The 23,111-nt window shown below is 40.9% G+C and overlaps 1 protein-coding gene across 1 annotated transcript in view; it reads right to left on the bottom strand.

Annotated features, from left to right (window-relative positions):
- Positions 1-5,957: 5,957 nt before the first annotated feature.
- Positions 5,958-23,111, bottom strand: part of LOC117828310 (retinoic acid receptor beta-like) — a 256,995-nt gene continuing 239,841 nt past the window's right edge. Inside the window, exons 9-12 of the mRNA XM_034705349.1 lie at positions 14,850-15,054; positions 9,224-9,382; positions 6,119-6,466; positions 5,958-6,019 (exon numbers count right to left, since the gene is read on the bottom strand). Coding sequence (XP_034561240.1) covers positions 5,958-6,019; positions 6,119-6,466; positions 9,224-9,382; positions 14,850-15,054 — 774 coding nt within the window. The remainder of the gene's footprint in view (positions 6,020-6,118; positions 6,467-9,223; positions 9,383-14,849; positions 15,055-23,111) is intronic.

Below are 23,111 nucleotides of genomic sequence, written 5' to 3'. Positions count from 1 at the left end.
GACGCGTCAGGGGTGGATGTGGACATTCTTCGGCTGTGAAGGTTTTCCATCTTTAAGAACAAAAAACAAAAAAAGAAAACACCAAGATGCCTCCCTGCATCTCTCACCAGGAGAGCGAGACAGAGAGAACCCAGGGAGAGCATTTCCTTATGTTACATTGAGATAGAAGTAAGTATTCCTTAACACTGCATATCATTCTTCTGACAGACTCCATGACATTATTCACATTCGAACACGTTAAAACATAAAAAAAAAAAAAAAAACTGGAACAGCTCTGGTTTCCCTTATGATATGTATTTCTGAGCAGGGATGGAATGCAGATGGGTTTGTTATTATATGCTGCAGAGACCCAGACCCCGTCACTGCCCTAAAGGGTTGTCTAACTTTCTTACTTTGGATCAAATGCAAGAAGCAGAGTGACTCATTTCTGTCTGTTTGGCTGCAAGCCCTGCAAGGTTTTCAGGACAATAGTCATGGGAAAATATTTGTGCTGAAGAACAAGTTTTGCTTCAGAATCAAGTTTGAAATTGCGTCCTATTTGCAATCTTTCAAACAAATCAAACAATTTAGTTTATCAATGATAAAAACTCATTCAATGAAGGCTATAAATAACTGGCATAGCCTCAATAATGGAAACCAATCAGTGTCTAGTCTGCAAATAGGAAGCCTCTAGTTCATTCAGCCGCCATTTTTCAAATTATTGAATCAAAGGGAGTCTACATACAAATGCATCTTTATATGCAGCCTGTGGACAAATTTAAATAAGCACAAATATCTCTTTACAAATCTTCACCAATGGGACAAACTGCCCGTTTCGACACATCTCTAAATCTCCAAACCTCTGGGTGTTACTTTCTTCTGGACGTGCAAGTTTGTGCTTCATTTCTTTAAAGCTGGACTGTAACCTCTCCTGTGGTTGCAGAGGTTCAACTTTTAGCTTTCACACTGCTCTGTTTTAGTTCTCCAAGAGTTCAATGTATTTAAGTGCTTCAGTTTAGTTTGTCTCCTTGCACTGTGAGCGAACATCAGCTGGTATCAGAAAGTAATGGGGCCGATTATCACCCTGCAGGGAGAGCTGGGGAGTGAGGGATCTGGGTCCTATAAGAAGATAACATGGAGGTTATTTCTTATTGTTCAGTATCATGTGTGACCTCAGCTGTGAGGAGAAAAGCAGCTTTCTAGGATCATCTGTTAATTTCACCTCCTCTGATGTAAAACACACCGCCTTCTTCCCTGCCAATGAGATTAAGAGCTCAGTTGGATCTACTGTCCAAAGTGAGGCTTTACTCGACTGCACTTCTCAGGGGGTTCAAAGGTCATCTGAAATCTCCTTTTGCATCATTAAATGTAGCTTACACGTCAAGTCTGAAAAGCAAGGCAAGTGTTTCATAGAGGATCTGTGGACCCCGCCCCACCGTGTGCTTTCTACAATAGTGTACAATCATCCCGAGCCATGTGGTCCAGTCATCAGCGTGTTTTATGGATTGCATTGCCCCCGTGTTTCACCGGTTCGATCAAGACACTTCTGAAAAGGGAGAGCGGGTTGAGGAGCTCTGTTGGTAAGGCCATAACAGAGCCAATGTGCGTTCAGTTGGTAGTACATGCTGTTAGCGGAGGATACACACTCAGTAGACCGAGGCAAATTTTCTAAAGTTTCAACAGGCTGTGATCAGGTCCAGAGCTCAAATGAAGAACTACAGCACAGACAGCGACAGATTAAAGGGCAGAAGATGTGTTACGAAAACAGAGCTGGAGAAGAACTATGGTTTATGACGAGATGGGTCTATTTTTAGTTTTAGACATGCTTTTTTTTGTGGCTGGTTACGATCGTCCTCATGTAAGACCTATGTAAAATGTTCCGAAACAATGAACCAGTGTGGAGCACATTAGAGCATGCACCAATAAAAAGTGGTTGTGTCTCGTTGTGTATTGGGATCAAAGATTAAAAATGGGATTGTAGCGATTTATCTGCAAATATCAAACCTTAACAGGATGCAGAGTCTGAAACAGAAGGCGTTTGCTGGGCCGAAACCTTCTGTCAAGCATTGTGGGTGTTTTCTTTGCGTGATTTGGCGTTAGCTAGTTAAAACAGGCTCAGTTTAAGACTTGCAACTTTGACTATACAATAAATGTTGGTGTTTCTTAAGTATTACAGCAAGTTAGGACGTTTAATTAGCGGGTATTGATCATGCTCAACAACCAAATACTGACACTGAAACTGTTGGGTAGATTTGGTTGCCAGAAGAGAAACACTCAAAAGCAGAGCAGACATGTTGGAGGGGTTGGACCATCCTGTTTAACTGTCCATCTTTAAATATTACAGTGACGGCTGAAAATTAAACAGAACTTAAGTTGAATCCCAAGTATCTCGTTATCTTGGATTATATATCCACCCTGGAGTGTCTGTTGTTAGCGGTGAAATTCTGTGACACGGTGACAAAAACATCTACGATATGAGGTAAATAATGTCTACATCAAACCTGTCAGTCCTTTAAGGTTACACATGTACCATTTTCTGTCTCAGCTACCCTGAGGGTTTCTGTGAAACTGATTGTCTGACCGCTTGTTTTTCCAGCCCTGTTGGACCTATTCTAAGCTATGCTGCTGGTTTATGAGATGTAACAACCACTTTGGTGAGTACAATCTTTTATAACACATGAAACTGTAGTTTCTTTAAAGACAAAACTTAGAAGATGATTCTGGCTACACAGAACAGGTTTTTCTTTTACTTCTGTCCACCGTTTCTGATGGTACCATCGCTTCTCACCTCCTGCATTATGGGCTGAGAACAAGCAAACATTGCTGTCCGACAAAGTAAAAATATGATGAGTTTAAATAATTTGGCTAAGTTGTTAGCTTGCTTACAACCTGCCAATGTATCCTCACACAGTCCTAGTGATATGTTTCTCAAAGTCATACAACTGCTTTCCCAAATAATCCTACAAATCTCGCTTCCTAGTCTTCAAGCAATCACTCTCTGGAACACAATTTATGGTCTGTGTCGTGTCTGTTTTGAGGTACCCTTGAGCTGCTATTACAACCTACAATTCACTTGTTTTCAGGTATGTCTCTCTGTTTTGAAACACTTGTTTGAGTCTGTTTAAGGTACCATTTAAAATCTGTTTTCTTAGTTTAATACATAAAGTCAAGGCTAAATTATAAGACTTCTAAATGGGTCATAAATATGTTTGCAAGCACAGTGAAGTCAAGCTAGGGAAAAGCTTGATCAGGCAATTTAAGTGGACTACTGTCCTTGTCCTGGTATAAATAGAACTGATTTATTGAAGTTTGTCCGTCTCCATAGGTGGTCATAAGCCCCCTTTCAGCTAATTACTATTCAATCTGTTGATCTCTTACATAACAAAACCAAAACAATCAATGTTAATTGTCGTTAATGCGCGCGCACTTTTGTGTGTTTTTTTTTTTTTTGGTGTATGCGTGCGCACGCGCACTTTTTTTTTTTGTGTATGATACACAAAAAAAAACCCCACACAAAAGTGCGTGCGTCATATATATTACATTATATCATAAATATGATATAATAGCTTTGTCTTGTTTGCTTCCCTTCTTTTTTTCTGCTGAGATTTAGTTGACTATCTGGCTACCCTCTGCGTATTAATGCTGTTCAGCTTTTAGGTCAAAGCCCCGAAGTGCAATTTCAGTCAGACTTGCAGTTTACATAATATACTTTAAAAGTCTAGTTTTAGTCGAACTTACACAAATCAATGGCTAGTGAACGAACTGAGTGCATTATTTGTCCTGGGTATAGGAATAATAAGGCTACAATGAAACTTCTGAGGAAGTTATACTTTGTGATAACTTTGGCGCCCCCTGTGGACAAAGGGATACCCTTTATCTCTTTTCTGATGTTGTCCTGTGCATGAAAGGACTATTTTCTGACAAAAATTCTCATCCAGCTAATTTTCAAGAGCCTAATATGTCACTCATCAAGAATCTTTGCTGTGGAAAATGTGAATATGTAATCTGTTTCAGTGCTGTCAGTCATTGCTTCATTTATCATCTACCCTGTGGTTTTAGCGTTAAAAATAACTGCACAGAAATATTAAATCTGCTTCCTGTAGATCCTCTCCTTTGAGTAGGTTATTTAGAGACACCACTATACATTTCAGTCTGTTTTATAACCAGCTTTAAAGCTTCATTGCAATTTACCCAGAGCTTTTACTGTTACTCTTTTAAGAACAATACAAGCATAGCTGAAAGAAAGAGTAGAAAACTGGATCTGATGAACCTGTTAAACTTTCTGATAGTATAATTAGTTAAATAAATCTGCTACAAGCTAAAGTCACACTGATAAACTACACCCTGGCTAAGTAAGAGTATTTGTTTTGGTGTGCTAGCTAATGTTAGCTTACGTTGAATTGGGTGTAATTGAAAGAAGAGTGACTCCTTCCTTAATGTGCTCATTGGATGCTATATTCTTTTCATTATTTCCTCTGCTTGCCTCCTGGGCTCTGCTAGGTAAGCTACATATTACTTCAGGCAAGGGAAGACAAATGCTCTGTTAGCTTGCTAACATGTAGAATGCTAGTCTGGAAAGATAATTTGGGTAAGTGTTCACCACAGATTGACTGTATTCCTCAGTTTTCACATTTAGCTTCACTGGCAACAAGATATTTCTGTACCTCTCCTATAGGGACCAAAATCACGTTGGTGGAAATGAGGTTATAAAAAAAAGAAAAAGTGAAGCCAGACATAGTCCTCTTTACACCTGGATGCTAAATAACAACAAATGCAAGCATGACATCTCAGGAAAAAAACTTTCAGGGAACACATTGTTGGACGTCTTTTTGTTAAACCTGTTGTCCTCCTGGATAATCATGATAAAGTGCGTCATAAGTTGAGTCACAGTCCGGTTAAAGCGCAGACTAACAGAGAAGCGTCCGATGTGATCACAGCCCGCTGCAGAAAAATCTCTGGCATCTCTCAGCAACCTAATTTTCCCGATTTGTTTGGACAGTGAGTTAAACTGATTTAGTGACGAGATACAGACACCGAATGAGTTGATCTCATAGACCGACTCATTCTAAATCTAATCTCATACGTCAGGTCTCGGCGGTTCATGTCGAGACTGTTAGTGAAACAGATGCGGTCGGTCTGATGAGTGTGTATCAAAGGCTTCTGCTGTTGTGCTTCCCTCCTTTGAGGAAACGGTTGAACAGACTCGGCTGTCAATATGGATAGAAGCTTTGCATTCTGGCGGTGTGGATGTACACTCACTCATGTAGAGACATGGAGTGTTATAAAAGACAAAAACAGTTTTAAATATAGGAACAAATATAAAATATTAGACTTCCATAATGTCTATATGCAATAACATTCTAGATAACGTTTTGAGGGACTTACAATTTGTCCCGTTTTAAACCTCAATGTATCGCCTCAAAGATAATATTTAAGACAATGAAAAAGCACCACAAAATTCATCATAGAAACAGAGATCTAACCATACAATGGTATGTACAATGTACGTATGCCAACAATACGAGAGATGAGGAGATGAGGACAGAGAAAGAGAAAGAGAGAGAGAGAGAGAGAGAGAGAGAGAGAGAGAGAGAGAGAGAGAGAGACGAGTAAAACCACTTATCAAACTCCCGTCATGCAGATAAGAATTTACACAGGAGACCTGAGGAGTATCAACTCTGGCAGATTCAGGGCCATGCCCTCCTGTCACAGTCCCTGTCCCAGAGACGCCACGCCAAATAAGAGCTCAAATCAGAAGTATACACAAAGCACTGATCCTTTGAGGCCTCCGTGTCAACATTTTCTTTTCAAGGAGGGAATATTAGGGGAGAAAATAGGACGAGGATATAAAGATAACGTAATACCAAGCAAAGGAGAAGGAATACAGGGATTATAGGAGGTCGGAGCCTTGCCCGGCTGTTCCTTTTTTTGTGCAAAGGAATGTCACATAGAGTTTTGGAGTCACCCGTGTGTACCTCCTAGGGCTCATCGCTGGGTGGTGTGGCTGTGGCCCCCTCTGTGTCCAAAGACTCAGGTGACTCTGCAGGGGGGACGTCCTCAGTGATGCTGTCCTTACTGCTGGGGCTAGCCCCTGCCTCTGCTGAAGTGCTGCTGCTGCTGCTGCTACTGCTGCTGCCACCGCTGCTGCTGCCACCACTGCCGCTGCCACCACTGCTGCTTCCACTGCTGCTGCTGCCACCGCTGCCACTGCTACTACCACTGCTGCTGCCACCACTCTTGCTGCCACCACTCTTGCTGCCACCACTCTTGCTGCCACCACTCTTGCTGCTACCACTTCCACTGGTGCTGCTGCCACTGCTGCTGCCACTGCTGCTACCACTGCTGCTGCCACCACTCTTGCTGCTACCACTTCCACTGCTGCTGCTGCTCTGGCCGTCCTGTCCCTCTGAGTTCTCCAGCATCTCTTGGATGAGTGGTGGCATGGAGCCCGGGATCTCCATCTTCAAAGATATGACACGCTCTGCTCCTGCAAAACAGAGATGTGTGCAAAAAATAAACACTTGAAATTGGATGAAGATCATTTGGAAACCGAAGTAAAACTGAATTCCAGTGTCCTAAAACTGGGACCTATTTTCACATATTTTGACTCCTTTGAACCAAAAGTTCATGTATCACTTGTAGACTGCTTTAACCTGCAGCTGTGAAACAGGCTTTAATGGCTGTGATAGCTATTGGCTTGTCAGCATTGTATTGTTTTCTTGGTGTCTTACAAAGTTATAAAAGAATCAGTAAGGACATTGAAATGTTTGTCAAAGAGGAATATCCATATTTTTGAAAAGTGATGACAAGGAGGGGCCTGGAGTTATAACGAGGAGGGCACGGCACATATTTCTGCACTAACTGTAAACAAAGCATGGCTTATTTTGTAAAAAAAAATGTCTGACAATGAAGCTATGCTAACTATCACACCTGCTAAAACCTATGGAAGAGTTGGCTTAACTAACGGAGAGTTATGCATGTTAAAAAAGTGGAAGTTGCTTGTTGCAGTGTCACTTTAAATTGCTTCCTTTGGCAAAGTGGATTATTTGTTTGTTCCACTCTAAAGTTTCAATTCTGTATTTTTTCAGACGATGTTATACATACTTATAAAGATACAGGATTTTGTTTTCTAAGGTAAATTTTTGGAGCTTGAGAGAGCTTGAGAGAGTTAAAAAGAGAGAGGGGATGACATGCACCAAATCATACAAAGACTGGAAATCGATTCTAACAAATGAGACAAAGCAGCAACCTAAGATAAAGGAATTTGTAAATAAAATTGATTGGTTAGTTTGCTGTGTCTCGTGTTTTGTGTTCAGGTGGGTAAAACCGAATACTCAAACTGCTGTCTCTGGTTTAAAACTGTAAGGTCGGCACTGCAGAGATTTTCCTGTAATGTTTTCAAACACTCAAACTAGCAATCTGAGCTGGTCAGTGGAAAAACAAGACATTTGTGTGGATGCATTTTATTTGATGCATTTGCTCTAAATTATTACATTGCAGCCATTTCAGCCTGTTTCCTGCTGCAGGCTGAAAAAATCTACCTGAATGACTCCAAAATGTTTCACACCTCTGTGAATTGGACCCTGAAATATGAGAAACTAGTTTCCAGGTTCAAAAATACAGGAAGTCCTCTTTGACCCAAGTCTCCTTACTGAACTTAACATTCATTGCATGTAATGAAATCTACGTCTTCATGAGAACTGAGCGAACTCAATGGGCTGTTAAAATACACGTCACATGGTCGAAGGTTGAAACTTTCATCATAGTTCAGTAACTTGACACTGAGCTTACATCTTGTTTGTCTGTATGTGTTTGTAGGCACAAAACAAAATAGTTTCATGTTTATTTGCTCAGTCTATATCATTTCTGTACTTTAAAATAATGTGAACTAACGATCAAAACTACTTTGAGCTGCAGGGATTGTACATTTAAGAATCAACAGTAATTGGAGTTACAGAGAAGTCTTGCAGCGATGCTAAGCTGCTTTGGAGGACATCAAACAAAGAGGAGAAAATAAAACAGAAAGTGAAACCCAGAATAAGTGTTACTTAAAAAAACAAAGGAAAAACAAAGGCTTAGGAGACAAATAAGAGCAGCACAAACAGTAAAAGTATCAGTAAGAACATAAGCTGTTAAAGCAGCAGGATAAAGCTATGCAACCTTACAAAAAGGAAAGTTTAAAAGACAGGATTTGAAGACAGACAAAGAGGGGATAAAGAGCAGGGTCGTCTACAGTAACATATTCAGGCAGGTCAGCCCAAAGTCAGGGGGCTGGGGTCTGCAGAGGGGCAGGAGGATCATACAGGGTTAAAGGCTCAGGAGCAGAGCCGGTACAGAATGTGCTCTAAAAGTTAACCACAGATAGTTTATCCAACGTCAGGCCGCCAGAGCAGAGGAGAGTTAACATGAGGATAGTGTTTCCCTCTGCTAGATGTGTTTATGTTGTTTTTGCTCCTTGGGATTTTATAAACTTAAAGGCAGAAAATCAACACAGCCATCATTTGAAATAATGCAGCTGCAACTACTACTCTCCGTCTCACCACTATCATCTCTCTCTTCATCTCCCTCTATCCCTCTCAGCAGATGTGTGTCTAACATGAGTCTGGTCCTGCTGGAGGTTTTTGCCTGTTAAAAGAAGTTTGTCCTTGCCACTGTAACTTGCTAAATGCTGCAAAGTGCTCTGCTCATGGTGGATGAGATCAGACTGAGTGCTGTCTGTAAGATGGGACTGGATCTTATCCTGTCTTGATGTTAGGTCTTTGTTAGTAATAGAACATAGAGTACAGTCTAGACCTGCTCTGTTCCGAAAGCGCCTTTGGCATTATATAGATAAAGATTGATTGATTGATTACACTTGATCCATTACAGCAGGTGACATATGAAGGGGAATGGACCATGGCCTGTTAATGTTCATGTTGTCAGTCAAGTCCACAGACTCATCAACATCAGCTCTATTACAAATGGCAGCACCTGTCACAGGAGTATTTTAGCTTCACTTTGGCACAACATGAGGAGATGGAGACGTGTCAACCATCTTTATATTCAGTCAAAGTGTGGACACTATGGAGGAAATCATCAGCTATAAAACAACACACTTTACAGCAGAAGAGAGGAATGCAACTACAAATACACGCTGCCAGTTTGATGACCTAGTTTGTCAGAGAAATCCATGATCAGACGTCACATTTCTGTGTACTACTAAATTTCTAATCCTCTTATATAAGCTGTAAGATGATACTCCTACCTTTCGCACTGATGCTACGCAGGTCTGTGATTTTCATCAGGGTTTTGGGGAACATGTGGGGTTTGCTGGGCCGACGCTTCCTCACATAGATCTTCAGAGCCTCCAGGAGCGGCTCCTGAAGCTGATCCACCTTCGAGGGCTCCTCTAGGTCCTGACGGTCTGCACACACACACACACACACACACACACACACACACACACACACACACACACACACACACACACACACACACACACACACACACACACACACACACACACACACACACACACACACACACACACACACAAATCCAGTCAGACTTGTGGCTCAACAATGACAAATTTGTGTCTGGTTTTTATCTGATTGAGACAAGCTGCAGGCTAATGCGTGTAGCTCAGCATGAAGCCGGTTTGATTAAGAAGCAGAGTTTATCTCATTATGTCAACTCATTTTCTGCAGAGGAGATTCTGCAGAGATCCTGACAATTAGATAAGATGAGCAGAAAACTCATTTGAATCCTTTCTTTTGAGTGCTAAGCCCTGATAGCCGAGGTTTACAGACTCAAACAGCAGGAAGCAACAACCGAACCCATCAAACCTTTCAGCACACGCTTTATTCAAAGATCAGCAGCCGCACAGAGACCAAGTTTCTGCACGCTGACAGGGCTGATTCACAAATGGATTGTGAGGCTTTTGTGCCTGCTTAACTTGTGCAAATGAGCCAAGAAGACATTGTCTAATTCACAGAGCAAACTGAAAAGGTTAAATGCACCACAAACTGTGCTGCAGAGCAAAAAGTGTCGCTGTGCACTGGTGCTGTTTGTGAATATTTAAAGGAGCCATCATGCATTCATTGGGGGCAAAATTGTCCCCTTCTATGCACACGAACCTGCTTCCAAAAAACGCCTTATTCACAAACACATAAGGGAGGTTTAAGTTGCTCCAACTTTCTGTGATCAAGACAACAATTCCATCCCAGTATGACCTGCAAATAATATATCTGTGCATCAAGTTTCTGAATATTACTTTGACACTATATTTTACAGTCAGAATCAGGAGTCAAACCTACAGACTGTGTAAATGCAGGGACTCTTTTTCACAGGTGAGGAGACGGTCTGGTGCCAAAGAGGATGAGGGCGACTAGAATATTTTTTGGAGGTTAGACCAGTAAAAAAAGAAACTCGGACTTCCACTGGAAGAAGTTTGGAGTTCTACAATTTTGACATTAAAGTCAGAATCCTGAGATAAAAGTCAGAGTTCTAGAATTTTGACTTCAAAGTCAGTATGCTGAGATAAAAGTTACAGTTCTAGAATTTTGACTTTGATCTCAGGATTCTGGAATTCCAACTTTACCTGCCTAAGCTCCAAAAAAATATTTTGAAGTGGCCCTTATCTTCTTTCATAGTCTGGAGCAACTATGAAGATTTTGATTTTTTAATTCTAAGATTTGTTATTTTAATTTGAAGATTTGTTATAAATCGTAAAAGTTGGTCATGAATTGACTTTACAACACTCCCCTCTGCATTCAGCTCATCATCTGTATGTGGATAGATCTGAGCTCTGTCATGATGAGAGTACACAGTCCTGCTCAGGGCAGCAGAGAGATGCTGACGGTTCATCTCCACAATCAGCAAAACAAGAGCAAACTGCACAGAGCTGCTGAGCTTCATGGCCCTTTCTGGGCATGAATATCATTGGTGCAATATGGCCGCATGTTTTTGACCCCAAATCTGACCCAGAGAGTTTGGAGAGGGACAAAAAAAATCCCCAGCAACGAAGCACAGAGTGTCTCATTTCTGTTTGGTGAGTGTTTTGTTTAAAATTCACCAACTGGTGATGTCACTATTTGAACAAATCTCGTCTCCCTCACACTGAATTATCATATGACTTTTGAACACGCCGTTCAGAGCAGCCTGCAGTCTTATCCTCTGATTACTCCAACACGCGTTTACCTCACAATTTGAAACTTTGTCCACGTTTAGTGTTAACGTTCAACATTTTAAGTCAATATTTGTTTAAAACTTGTAAAGTAAAATATGAAAGTGCATAATAACACTTCTTTAATCTTTTCTTTAGCCATTGAGATTAGAGATCTCTTTTCCAAGAAGGATATGGCCAAGTATGGCATAAACACCTTGTTTCATTGACAAAACCATCAGACTCATACAACAGAAGCATTCATGAAACAGCATTTACAAAATGAAAACCTGGACTAGACTTTTCAATAATGATGTAAAGACATTCAGACTGACCAAGTTTTGCAATGAAAATCAGACGTGCAGAATATCTAAAAGCTTTCATTATCAAACATGCAGAATAATTTGCAAAACATCATCAAGATGAACTCTCATTTCTCTTGGACAAATAAAGACGGTAATCTCAAACCACCTCACCTATGTGTTCACCTGTTGTCACGGAGTGTTGTTTGTTTGTTTGGTTTTAACCATGTCTTTATCTGTATCTCGACATCTTGTATATAAGAAGAACCTAATTGAGTTTGAAGGCCTGAATAAAGTTTGAATTGAAGTGAAATGACCCAGGAGTGTTTCATTGAGGAGAAAAGAGCAGAAATGCAAAGACAAATTTTTGAACTGAAAGATTCTCTGCTTGTCTATGTTTAATTTGATTGTAATTCGTAAATAAATCAGAAAAATACTTGACAGATAAATAAATGTTGCAGCCCTAATAGAAACGACAGTCTCTAAGTTTCCCTGGCTGTAATGAATGGCTTTACTGGATAATCTCATGTGTAACAATCTTAAAATAGCTTTACAGCTGGGTCAGGATTTGAACACACACTTCCTCACCCAGCCAAAAGGTGGCAGTGTGCGCTCTGGAATCAGCAGGTGGAGGTGTGTGAGTACAGATACAATCAGCAGTGTCTCACACTGTCCCTGGATTATGCAAGAGCCTGTAATATCTGCTGAGGCTCCAGGATTCAGAATATAAATATAAAGTGCTGGATGAAAATCCTGCAGCGATGAAGATGACGGGTGGAGAAGGAGGAGGAGGAGGAGGAGAGCTGAACCAGTGTGACTGTCAGTGGACGTACTGTAACACTGTGTGTGTGTGTGTGTATCCGTGTGTTTGTAATGCATGTGTATCCAGACATTAGAGATTTAGATGTGTCTCCTGGTGGAAAACAAGCAGAGCTGGATTATTTCCTCTGGGAGGTTGAACACACAGCTGACTGACGCTGCAGTGACACACCTGCATGTCATCCCTCACCTCTCCTCCCTCCTCCCTGCTCCTCTGTGTTTGTCAGTCAGGATTGTGCTGCCTCACTGATATCAACCTGTGTTTGACCTGGTTTCAGACTCCTGTGGAGGCTGGCTTACTTTCCTCCCAAACTGAGCAGCAGCTCTGCTCAACATGAAACTGGAAGAATCGATACAGACTGGAGATGTTGGGTGGAGACGCAATCAGGCACGGTTTGAATGTGGAGTGGATTCACTGACAATCTCTCACATCTGTTTGATATCTCTAAATCAGAGTTTATGCTACATTTATGATGCAATCGGGCTGCAAAATGATTTTAATTTGACGTGTCCAAGTTACAAAATGAGCAAGTGTTCTGGGACTTTGCAGACAGATGGTGATCGTCTTGGCTTAAGCTGCCGATATCTGATTCTTTACGCAAGATAATCATTAAGAAAAAACATCCCAAAACTTTGCGTTTCTGCACTTCTTTTAAACCTTTGTAACAACAAAGCATCCTGAAGTTACTGAGAGTTACCAGAGTTAACTGCTTTAAAATATGGAGGCATGCATTGGGTAGTCTGAAAACTTACGGATACATGCCTCCCTCTGACTTCAATAGCTTAAAGCAGTTAGTCCATCCATCAATAAAAACACAATTAGATGGTTTACAAATCATTTAAAGCCTATATTTAATTGAAAATGGGCCAAAGACAACATATCACATGTTGAAATTGCTACATTTTATTGTTTTATGAAAAATGTATGCTAGTTTCAAATTTGATGCAGCATCATATTTCAATAAAGGTGGTACAGGAGCATCAGTGCCATCAGCTCTTCTTTTAGCAACACTCTGTAAACATTTGTGAACCAGGAGACCAGTTTCTGGAGTTTAAAGTGAAATGTTGTCTAATTCTTGCCTTATTCAGGATTTCAACTGCTCAATGGTTCAGGGTCTCCTTTGTCACATTTTTTATTTCGTGAAGCTCCAAATGTTTTCAATGGGTGACAAGTCAGGACTACAGGTCAGTTTAGCACCTGGACTCTTCTGCTACAGAGCCATGCTGTTGTAATACGTGCAGAATGTGGTTTGGCGTTGTCTTGCTGAAATATGTAAGGTCTTCCTGAAGAAGTCATTGTCTGGATGGCAGCATATGTTGCTCCAAAACCTTTATATATTTTACAGCATTAATGGAGCCTTCACAGATGTGTAAGCTACCCATGCCATGGACTCTTATGGTCCCCATACCATCAGGGATGCTGGCTTTGAACTGTGTACTCGGGTTCAGATAAATTACTGATCTTTCTGGATCATTTATATATGGTTTTATTCACAGATGTAGATTTTGGAAGGAATATTTAGCCCATACAGTGATTTCCACTACAGAGTCATGTCTGTTTTAGGCCTGAAGATCAGGTCCATCCAGTCTTGGTTTTGATCCTTGTCCCTTTTGTACAGAGATGTCTCCAGATTGAATCTTTTAATGATAATATGTACTGTAGATGATGAAATCCACTCATTCTTTGTCATGTTACTCTGAGGAACATTATTCTCAAACTGTTGAACTATTTGCTCACGCAGTCTCTCACAGAGTGGTGAACCTCCTCCTATCTCCCTGTACCAGAAACGTGTTACTGGCATCAAATTTAAAATGAGCATATATTTTTCAGTTTCAAAGTTTTAGATGTTGTCTTTGCATTCATTTCAGTGAAATATAGCGTTTAAAATATTCAGAAACCATCAAATTCTGTATTTATCATAATTTTACACAGCGTCCTAATTTTCATGACTTGGGGTTGTAGTAAAAATGTCTCATTAGATGAAGTATAAACCAAGTTCATCTGACAAGTCCAGATTAACATCTGATATTAAGATTTTAAACGTAAAAAAATAAGACCTGAGCAGTGTGTAATGAATAAATCTTCCAATAGGGTAAAAAAATTACTTTTTTACTTTGTGGAAATAAGAATAATATCGTAATTCAATCAAAACAATGATAAAATATGATACAGTGAACTCAGCATTGTGACTCAGGTTGTGAGTGTATCATTACGTCCCCAATCTCGAATATAGCTAACATAAACTATAACAGACCAAGTAAAGTAAAGGGATCTTTGCATTTAATATAGTATTTGTGTGAGAAAACTGTAATGTATCTTCTCTAAGTTGCATGACCTTGCTTTGGACATAAGTATCAAATACTAGTGTGTAAACCATTTGAGCCCGGATACAGATGGAGTTTAAAATGAATCTGTAAGAGGAAGAAACAAACTTATGAATATATTGTGATGACAGGTCTGCTGAGGACGATGTGCTTACACTAATAATTGTGTCCTTTCTTTTCATGTGAGTGATATTGTAAACCTGTCCTTCTGTCCTTCGTCCTGCTGTCCCCTCCCTCCCCTGACTGACTGAATACCCTGCACGCTGCCCCGGCTCGCCCACCTCCGGAGATGAGACAGATGGCGCTGAGGAGGCCTGTCTCCGTGTCGTCCATCTCGATGGGCAGCAGCTGGTTGGCAAACGTGAACACCAAGTCGGTGAGCGGGCCGAAGCCAGCGTTGTGCATCTGCGTCCGGTTGAGGGTCAGCCCGTCGGAGAAAGTCATGGTGTCCTGGTCGGGGGTGTACCTCGTACAGATGCGCAGAATCTGTAGCGGAGAGAAAGACGAGTCAGCAGAAATGAGTGGACGGAAAAGTCAATGAGTGTTGATCTAAAGAGACGTTTTAAACTTCTCCTCTACCTCCCTTCAGAGTATGTTTACACTTTAGAGATGCTTTAGTTACATATTTTATATTTTCTATATTTAAGGATCTTATTCATTACTGTTGGGTAGAATTTCTTGGTCTGCAGGTCTCTTTATTTAATATGATTTAATTCCCCCAGTGTTAACCTGCTGCTGTGACACCAAAATTAGTTTGGGATCAGTGGAGTACATCTATATGTCCCTCTATCCCCCCTTCTGTCCACTCATCCTTCTGAGTTGATCTTTCACCTCAGGCTCTTATTCCTGTCAGAGTAAAAAGATGCCATTGACACACTTTGGCAGGTCTAATTGTATGTATTTTTAATTGTAGTCTTCTCAAAGGCATGTGTTATTATACAGTTGTTTGCTTATTGGTCCATTCGTGAAACCTATTACTTTGCCATCAACGTCACTTCTTGATAATCGACAAGTCAGAATCAAAAAGGGTGGGACTTCTTTAACTTTGTCAACAACAATGGTGGAGGTCCATACAGAAGAGAAAGATATCAAAATCATATTTTCGAGTATAATTTCCAAGTACAGAGCTGCTTATAATGCCATGACACGATTTCTATGAATAGTTTTTAAAGTTTCATGTTGAAAAGCCATCAAATGAAAGCAAGTATGAAGCATACAGAGTGTGTGCATACAGTGTTGTGGAAGTGTGAGAGGCGTAGCTTGTAAACACACTCAGACATGCAAGACACGGTGCTGTTTCGCCCTGCAGATACACATCCACATCATCTCATTGTTATATTATAAATATTTGATAATGACCTTAAGTGTTAGATTTCATGTAGTCTTGAGTTTGTGGTTTTTACATTTAAAAGTGTTTAGAAATGTAGTTCAAGTGAAACACCATAGTCAACTTTTATCACACAAAACCTACTATACCAACAACAAAATTGGGGACAGTGAAAATGGGACTGCCCTCCCTCTGGTTGGGGCAACATCTGATCACTTCTGCACAGACTACGTTAAATGCATCTCATACTCCTGCCAATAGATGCTGCAAGGTTGACCTTCCTTGTGTCAAGTTATCTTACTCATTTGGAGCACCAGTGGTCTAGCCATCTAAGCGCTCACCCCATGTACAGAGGCTACAGTCCTCCTCAGTGGTCGCAGGTTTGACTCCAAGCCATGACTATTTGCTGCATGTCTTCCCCCACTCTCTACTCCCCCCATTTCCTCTCTCTCTCTAGCTTTCCTATCCAATAAAGGCAAAAAATGACCCAAAACATACTTAAAAAAACCTCAATGCAACTTTCACTACAAACAACTATAACTTGCTGATTCTTGCAGGCAGCTATGTAATGTGAGTAAAGATCTGAAATCGCAACAAAGCGGTCCCTCTCTTTTTTGCAGCAGCAGCAAAACAAACAGAAGAAGTCATTAATAGATTGCAGGGATAAAGACAACTAGCAGCAAGCATCACCAGAGCTCACATAAGTGGAAGCGGCTGCTTTACGTTCACCTCAGCCACGCCCTGGAAGAATAGTTTTTAAACAAGATGATGGCTATAATGATGGAAAAGGTTAAATGACAAATTCAGAACAAAAAAAGGAATGCATTGAAAATGTACAGAAATTGTAAAAAGAGAACAGGAGACATTATTGAATGGGGCACATAAAACGGACGAGAGCCAGTGAGCGAAGACTAAAGGTAACAGAGATGTCCGTGCACACTGCCTGCACCATCTGTGAGACTGAGCTGTCATTCAAACTCCAACCAGCAGATATCCACTAAAGTCTGATGTCCTGCAGTCATTATGTGATAATGACTGTTGGGTGAATAATGAACTAAACAGGCTAATAGACATATTGGCTCGGTATTACTGTGTTGGAGATGGAGCCGAAAGCCAAGCAGAATTCACTACATTGTTTTTAACAAACTGCACACTGGTGGTAAGTCAGCGTGCGAGCTTGTCTTCTTTTTCTTAGAGCTCTTTGTGTTGCCCTGCAGCTTCATGCTATGACCACCCGTCTTCAGAACAACAACCTTAACCCTCCATGCTGCTCACTTGGTATCTTTAAAATGAATAGATAGAGTATTGTTCACCTTCCTTAAAGCATCAGTATGAGACTAATAATACCTCATAATCAGGGTAGAGAGACTTAGAAATTAAACTGTGTGTCTGAGGTCTGAACCAGCTTTGTGAACTTTCTAATAAACAGCGATGAAGATGACATGCACAGAAAAAAAACAATGACCTTCCACTCACTCAAAGATAACAACCTCTGTGTCTCCTGCTGCACTGCATGTGTAAGTGTGTTTTTGTGTGTGTGTGTGTGTACACCTAATGAAGCCACTGATGGTGATGTGAAGCTCTTTGAAGCTATTTGAGTGGGCTGGCTCTGACAGTGAGTGGCAGGCGTGTCTGCAACATGAAACAGAATAAAACATGGCTACTGGCGGTGACTCGCACCGGCTGGCCAGGCCCGCGCTCACACACAGACACACACACAAAAACACACACACACGCGCAGGCATATATATACACACTGTTTGATCTTTTACTCTGACACTCCCTCGCCCAGCCCTCGTGCACAATATGTACGCCCTTCACCACAGAAATGTGCTGGTGAGCGGATGTTGATGGCTGAGCAAGAGCCAGAAAGTCATCACAGCCGGCCTTCAACTTCTCACCTCTGAGTCCCTGGGAGTTCACTTCACTGCTCTGTCACATCTGACAGCTATGACTGAGTCAACACAAACTGCTGGACCCAAACACTAACAACACTCTGCAACTCAAACACACACACACACACACACACACACACACACACACACACACACACACACACACACACACACACACACACACACACACACACACACACACACACTGATCCTCATTTACATCCACAGTCATTTATCCAGGTTGGTGTGATAAAGCTGCTTTGCATTGACTCCTCACATAAATATGCATCTTCATGCATAAATCATTAATTGTATTCCCTCACCAACATGCAGATCATCTCGTATCCTGTGCCAATCCCTGTCTCGTTTTTTATACTTCTCTCATTTGTCCTTTAAGAGCTCAGGAAACAATCCACTCAGTGTTTGTTATTTCAAAAAGACATCCTGACTTTATTAATGATCATTTATCAGTCACATAAACGTCATGCAGATATCAGTCAGGACAGTACAACTTGAATATTGTAGTTATAATGTGTAAATAAAGTTTTTTTTTCTGTTTGTTTGTTTTATTAAGAAAGCTAAGTCTGTGGCTATAATTATTAACCACCTGTGCAGGTTTTTATCTGGTTATGAAACAGACTGAATTTATTCTGATGCTTCTGAGTGGGCCACAAAGGAAACAAGGCCATCAGGAGGAAGACTGATTCATCCTTTAAAGTTATCATCAATGGCAGTAACTGTTGCCATTAGGTCATTGTCAGGATGAGTGAGTCACAGCATTTTTCACCACAAAGATTTAGACTTGTGATGTCAGTCTACCTTTGTGAAACGGCCCAGATCTGTTCTACTCTGGAAGCACTTGGACAGACCTACAACCAATCAGAGCAACGCAGTGTTTAACTTAACACAGAGATGCAGAAAATGTGAACAGACAGCAACACCAGTTTAAAATACATCACACAGTTCATTTAAAATACCAATTGATTCAATGGACCTCTTTGTGGTGGAAGCTGACATCTTGGCTGATTACAAAAAGGCTAAACCAGCGCTCCTGTGCCTTCAACTTCTAAATAAAGGTCTATGATTGGTCCGGTCTATTTGACAATATAGCAAGAATGATAGCCGGTCCAGACCCACTTGTCAGTAAAAATGAATATGAGCTGAGTCCACAGGGGGGCGCCAAGATCCATGCAAACTGAAAGTTCCTCACAGGAGCTTTAAGGGATACTTCCTGGTATTTGAGCATCCAGAGCCTAGTTTTTCCTATTTTATAAAATGTGGGGTCTAACTTTCCAATGGGTACAAAAAGTTTTAGTAGGGGCGGTGCTTTAGCACCCATGCTGCCTTTACAGAGGCTGTTGTCCTTGCTGCAATAGTTGCTGGTACGACTCCTGGCCACGGCGCTTTTCTGCATGTCTTATCCCACTCTCTACTGTCCACATATCTTGTCTCTCTTCAGCAGTCCTTCCATTAGGGCAAAAATTCCCCAAAAATACCTTCCAGGAGTTTACTGCAGCAGGAGCCACAAAACAGGCCTTAACAGCTGCAACGTCCCCAGAGGTCACAGCCTAAAGTGTGTAAGTACTGACATGTAAATGAAAAAGCCTTTAATAACATGTTTCCAAAAGGATTGTTGTGGAGAACTAGGAAACATTAAACCTATATTACACATTTTGGATTCTACATGATTAACGGCTACAAAAGGATTCCTCTAAATTGCTCCTCTTGGTTGCTCCAGCCTTCAGCCTCAGCCTCAAAACGGCTGTAATGGCTGCAGCGTAATCTCCCTAAACGCCAATTCTCTGGATGGACGTATATGTCCGCTAAAAGTTTTTGTTTCGTACTGAAATGCTCAGATTGTTTCTTTAAGTGTCTGACAACATTACAAAAAGGAGAGACGGGGTGGACAAGCAACTCTGGAGTTTTAAGTTCTAAATTGAGGGACAGTGATCCACAGGTGATTTGGGGTTTAATATAAGAAACTTACTTATTAATTAAAAGCTGCATTTATATATGAATTATTTCTGTAATGTTGTCAGACACTTAGAATAACAATCGGAGCACATTAGTTGCAAAACAAGAACTTTTAGTGGACCTACTTAGATTGTGAACTATTGACCTTTTAGCCTGTTTCAAGCCTTAAAATATCTACACAAAAAAATTACAAAACTTGCATTATGAAAAATCACTCAATCTCTTAAATTATTCAAATGTTCCTAAACACTGGAATAACACTTTAAAAAATAAAGAGAAAGGCATTCATACATTTGTGAGGACTGAAATGCTCTGTAGTGACTTAAAAAAAAAGATTTTTGACAATATGTGCCTGTGTTTGTTCGTCTTCATGATCTCTCTCTAAATAGTGCTTTATATAATATTCAATACACTTTAACTGAAGTTAAAACAACAGGTGTATGAGTTCATAAGCTGATTATCTACACAGCACATTTTACCTTAAGTAACATTACAGCCGACTGTGTGAGAAAGTAAACTTCAGTGTTTCACTTTTCTCAATGTGTCTCCAAACTTCTCAGCAGACATCATTTCATCTCTTTTTCCTGAAGTATGAAAACCGCCTCGTGGAGACTTGCATAATCATCACAGTGAAAATAAGCCGTGCTTCTATTTTTGTCGGTTACATAATGGTAGATTTGGGTTGATGCAGCTGAACGTCTGGAGCAGCAGAAATGGAGCAGAATCAAAGAGGTCTCACGATGTGTCTGCTCGGTGTTTAAAGGCTGACGACGTGAAGCTGACGTCAGACCAGACACTGGAGGAGCGCTGCGTTCATGTGCGACTCTCTTTGACTTTTCCTCAAAAGATTTTCTGCTCCTCCCGAAGAGGAGAACTAGAGCAAAGAAAACTTTAGCAGTCTGCGGGATTATCCCTCAATATGAGACAGCTGTTTGCAAAGTGGCTGCTTCTCTAAGAGGCCAGCTGCTGCTCGCTGCATCATGTGCAAAAACGCCAGTCTGAACCTAGAAAGTCAGACACATCGGGTCTAAAATTTCAACTAAGTTTGATCCAAAATTTGGATCTAGACTTGGATGTAGTCCAGACAGGTTTCATAACCACTTGAGGAACTCTACATTAAGTTTCTGGTCAGCTGGTAATACAGGTGAACATACTTACAGGGTCAAATGTTTGATTAAATTGGAAAATCCCAGCAGTTAGATATAGTATTTTTCACAGTTTTCGATGAGTGAACACCACCAGCCATATCGCTGCACACTAGAAACGTTTCCAGCCAACTGTTTACTGTGTCAAGTCACAACAAAATCATTTGTTAGACCTCAAGCTTAAAGGCAGCTTTATCTTTTAACCCTAAAAACAATTTAAGCTCACTGCTTTCTGGCTCTTGAGTTAGCAGACAGACGATCTGAGTTTATGATGGCAGCAGCTCAGCTCACAGCCTCTCCTGACATCTAGTCAGTGCTTCAGAATGATTGGCTTTAATGTGAAACCACTTCATCCAGTGTTTTGAACCAGTGTGGATTATTCAGCTCCAGGTTAAACTTCAAATTTAAAAACATTGTAGCGATCTCTTAAAAACTAACTTAGTAGCAGCTCAGCTTGCAAACCCCTTGTGGACATGTGACCAGGGATGTACTCATTTCATCGACTAAGTGATTTAACGTTTTCACTAGAATTACTCGTCAGTTAAATCAATTATTGATATACTTGTTCCTGTAGGCCTGAAATGCTAGTTATATGTTGTCTAAGCTGAAAGACAACCACCCACAGCTACCTGTAGCTGTATCTTTGGTTAACAGCTGCTGCCATAATGCTATAATTCTCTACTACCAGAATGTAAACAAGCACAGATGGCAGATGGCATCTCATAGTGCTGTGTCTATTTAAAGGAGACCTGTTATGCTGATCTGTTATAAAGTTGGATGACTGAACCTCGGCAAAGTTTCAAAACTCAACATACACAGGTGTTGGCGTAATACCAGGACCTTGGCTTGAACTTGACGTCAGGCTCTGCCGTCCTATTGGGGCAATGTTTAAGGAAATGCACACCTGGAAGCTCTTTCAAGGACACACCCACCCAGGAGATGTAAAGTCCATTTTACCGCCCAGCTTTTTCCTCCGCTCTATTCTTTGTTGATTTAGTCATATTTCACTATCTCATTTCCCAAAGATGAAGAGGCTACAAAGCAGTATGAAGATTTGTTGTTTTCAGAACAGCAACAGCCATAACGCAACTGTTTGTGCTCGCCACTTCCCCGATGACACCTTCACAAACAAGGCCAGAGCGAGCTGGATCTGTGTCTCAGCTCGTACTGAAACCTTGGGCTGTTCATCTGTAAAGACCTTCCATGAAGACTCAGAACCACAAGCTGTAAGTGACTTTATAACAGCAGTTCATGTAACAACTGATAACTGATAATAGCTTTAATGGGGAGCAAACGGCTAACCTAACTTTATGTCACTGGAAAAGCAAAAACAAAGCGTATCGGGAAGAGGCTGAATAATGTTGAAATGAGGGCTCTCACAGAGGCCGTTGTAAGATCAATCAGATCATGCAAAGCATGCAGAAAGATGAAAGTTAATGAAATACATTTCCTTTACACTGGCATATAACCACTCGACCAGAGCAATGAGTAACTAGCACAGGCATGTGGACGTTAACCTGCAATGAGGACTGAAGGCTGGTGGTGCTAGCTCTGCTAGTGTTAGCCACACTCTGCAAACCAATTTGTCATGGTTACCTGCATATTTTGTGATCCCATGGTTAGCTGTGTGAAATAAATTGTGCTGATTGTGACTGTTTTCTGAGTGTTTTCTTACCTTTAGACTGGTCCTTTAGTCTAATCTAAAATTTGGTCTCAATGTCTGGGAAACTAGTCGCTTCTGAGCATCTTACATAAAACATTAAGAAAAACAAAAGAGGACTCTCTTACTTCTACAATGCATCCTTCCTGACCAAGTATTACTAGTACCCTGCTAAAGTCAACCTGTCACTTGTAATTAAGATTAAAAATTAAGTCTATATGAGGCACAACAAGTCTGTCATCACTGTCTTCCCACTTTCCCTTCCTTCCTCTCCCCCTGAGTGATGAATGATAATTCAATCAGCCGACAACAGCGAGACAGAGGAGGAAGAGACACAGCCATTTGCTTTTTTTCCATCTCATTACAGCGGCTGCACTGGAACAGGACATCGCTCCACTTAACTACTCCTACATAACAAACAAACATCCAGACGACCAGCCGGCTCTGCAGATGTTTCCACATCTGAACTCCATAACGAAACACGCCACATCATTTACAAACACAGAGCAAGAGAGTGACCGACATTAAAAACAAACAGACGA

Source organism: Notolabrus celidotus, chromosome 16 (assembly GCF_009762535.1).
Source record: "Notolabrus celidotus isolate fNotCel1 chromosome 16, fNotCel1.pri, whole genome shotgun sequence".
Classification (NCBI taxonomy): Eukaryota; Metazoa; Chordata; class Actinopteri; order Labriformes; family Labridae; genus Notolabrus; species Notolabrus celidotus.
Note: the sequence above shows the minus strand (reverse complement) of the source record. Positions and strands in the feature narration are given on the sequence as shown.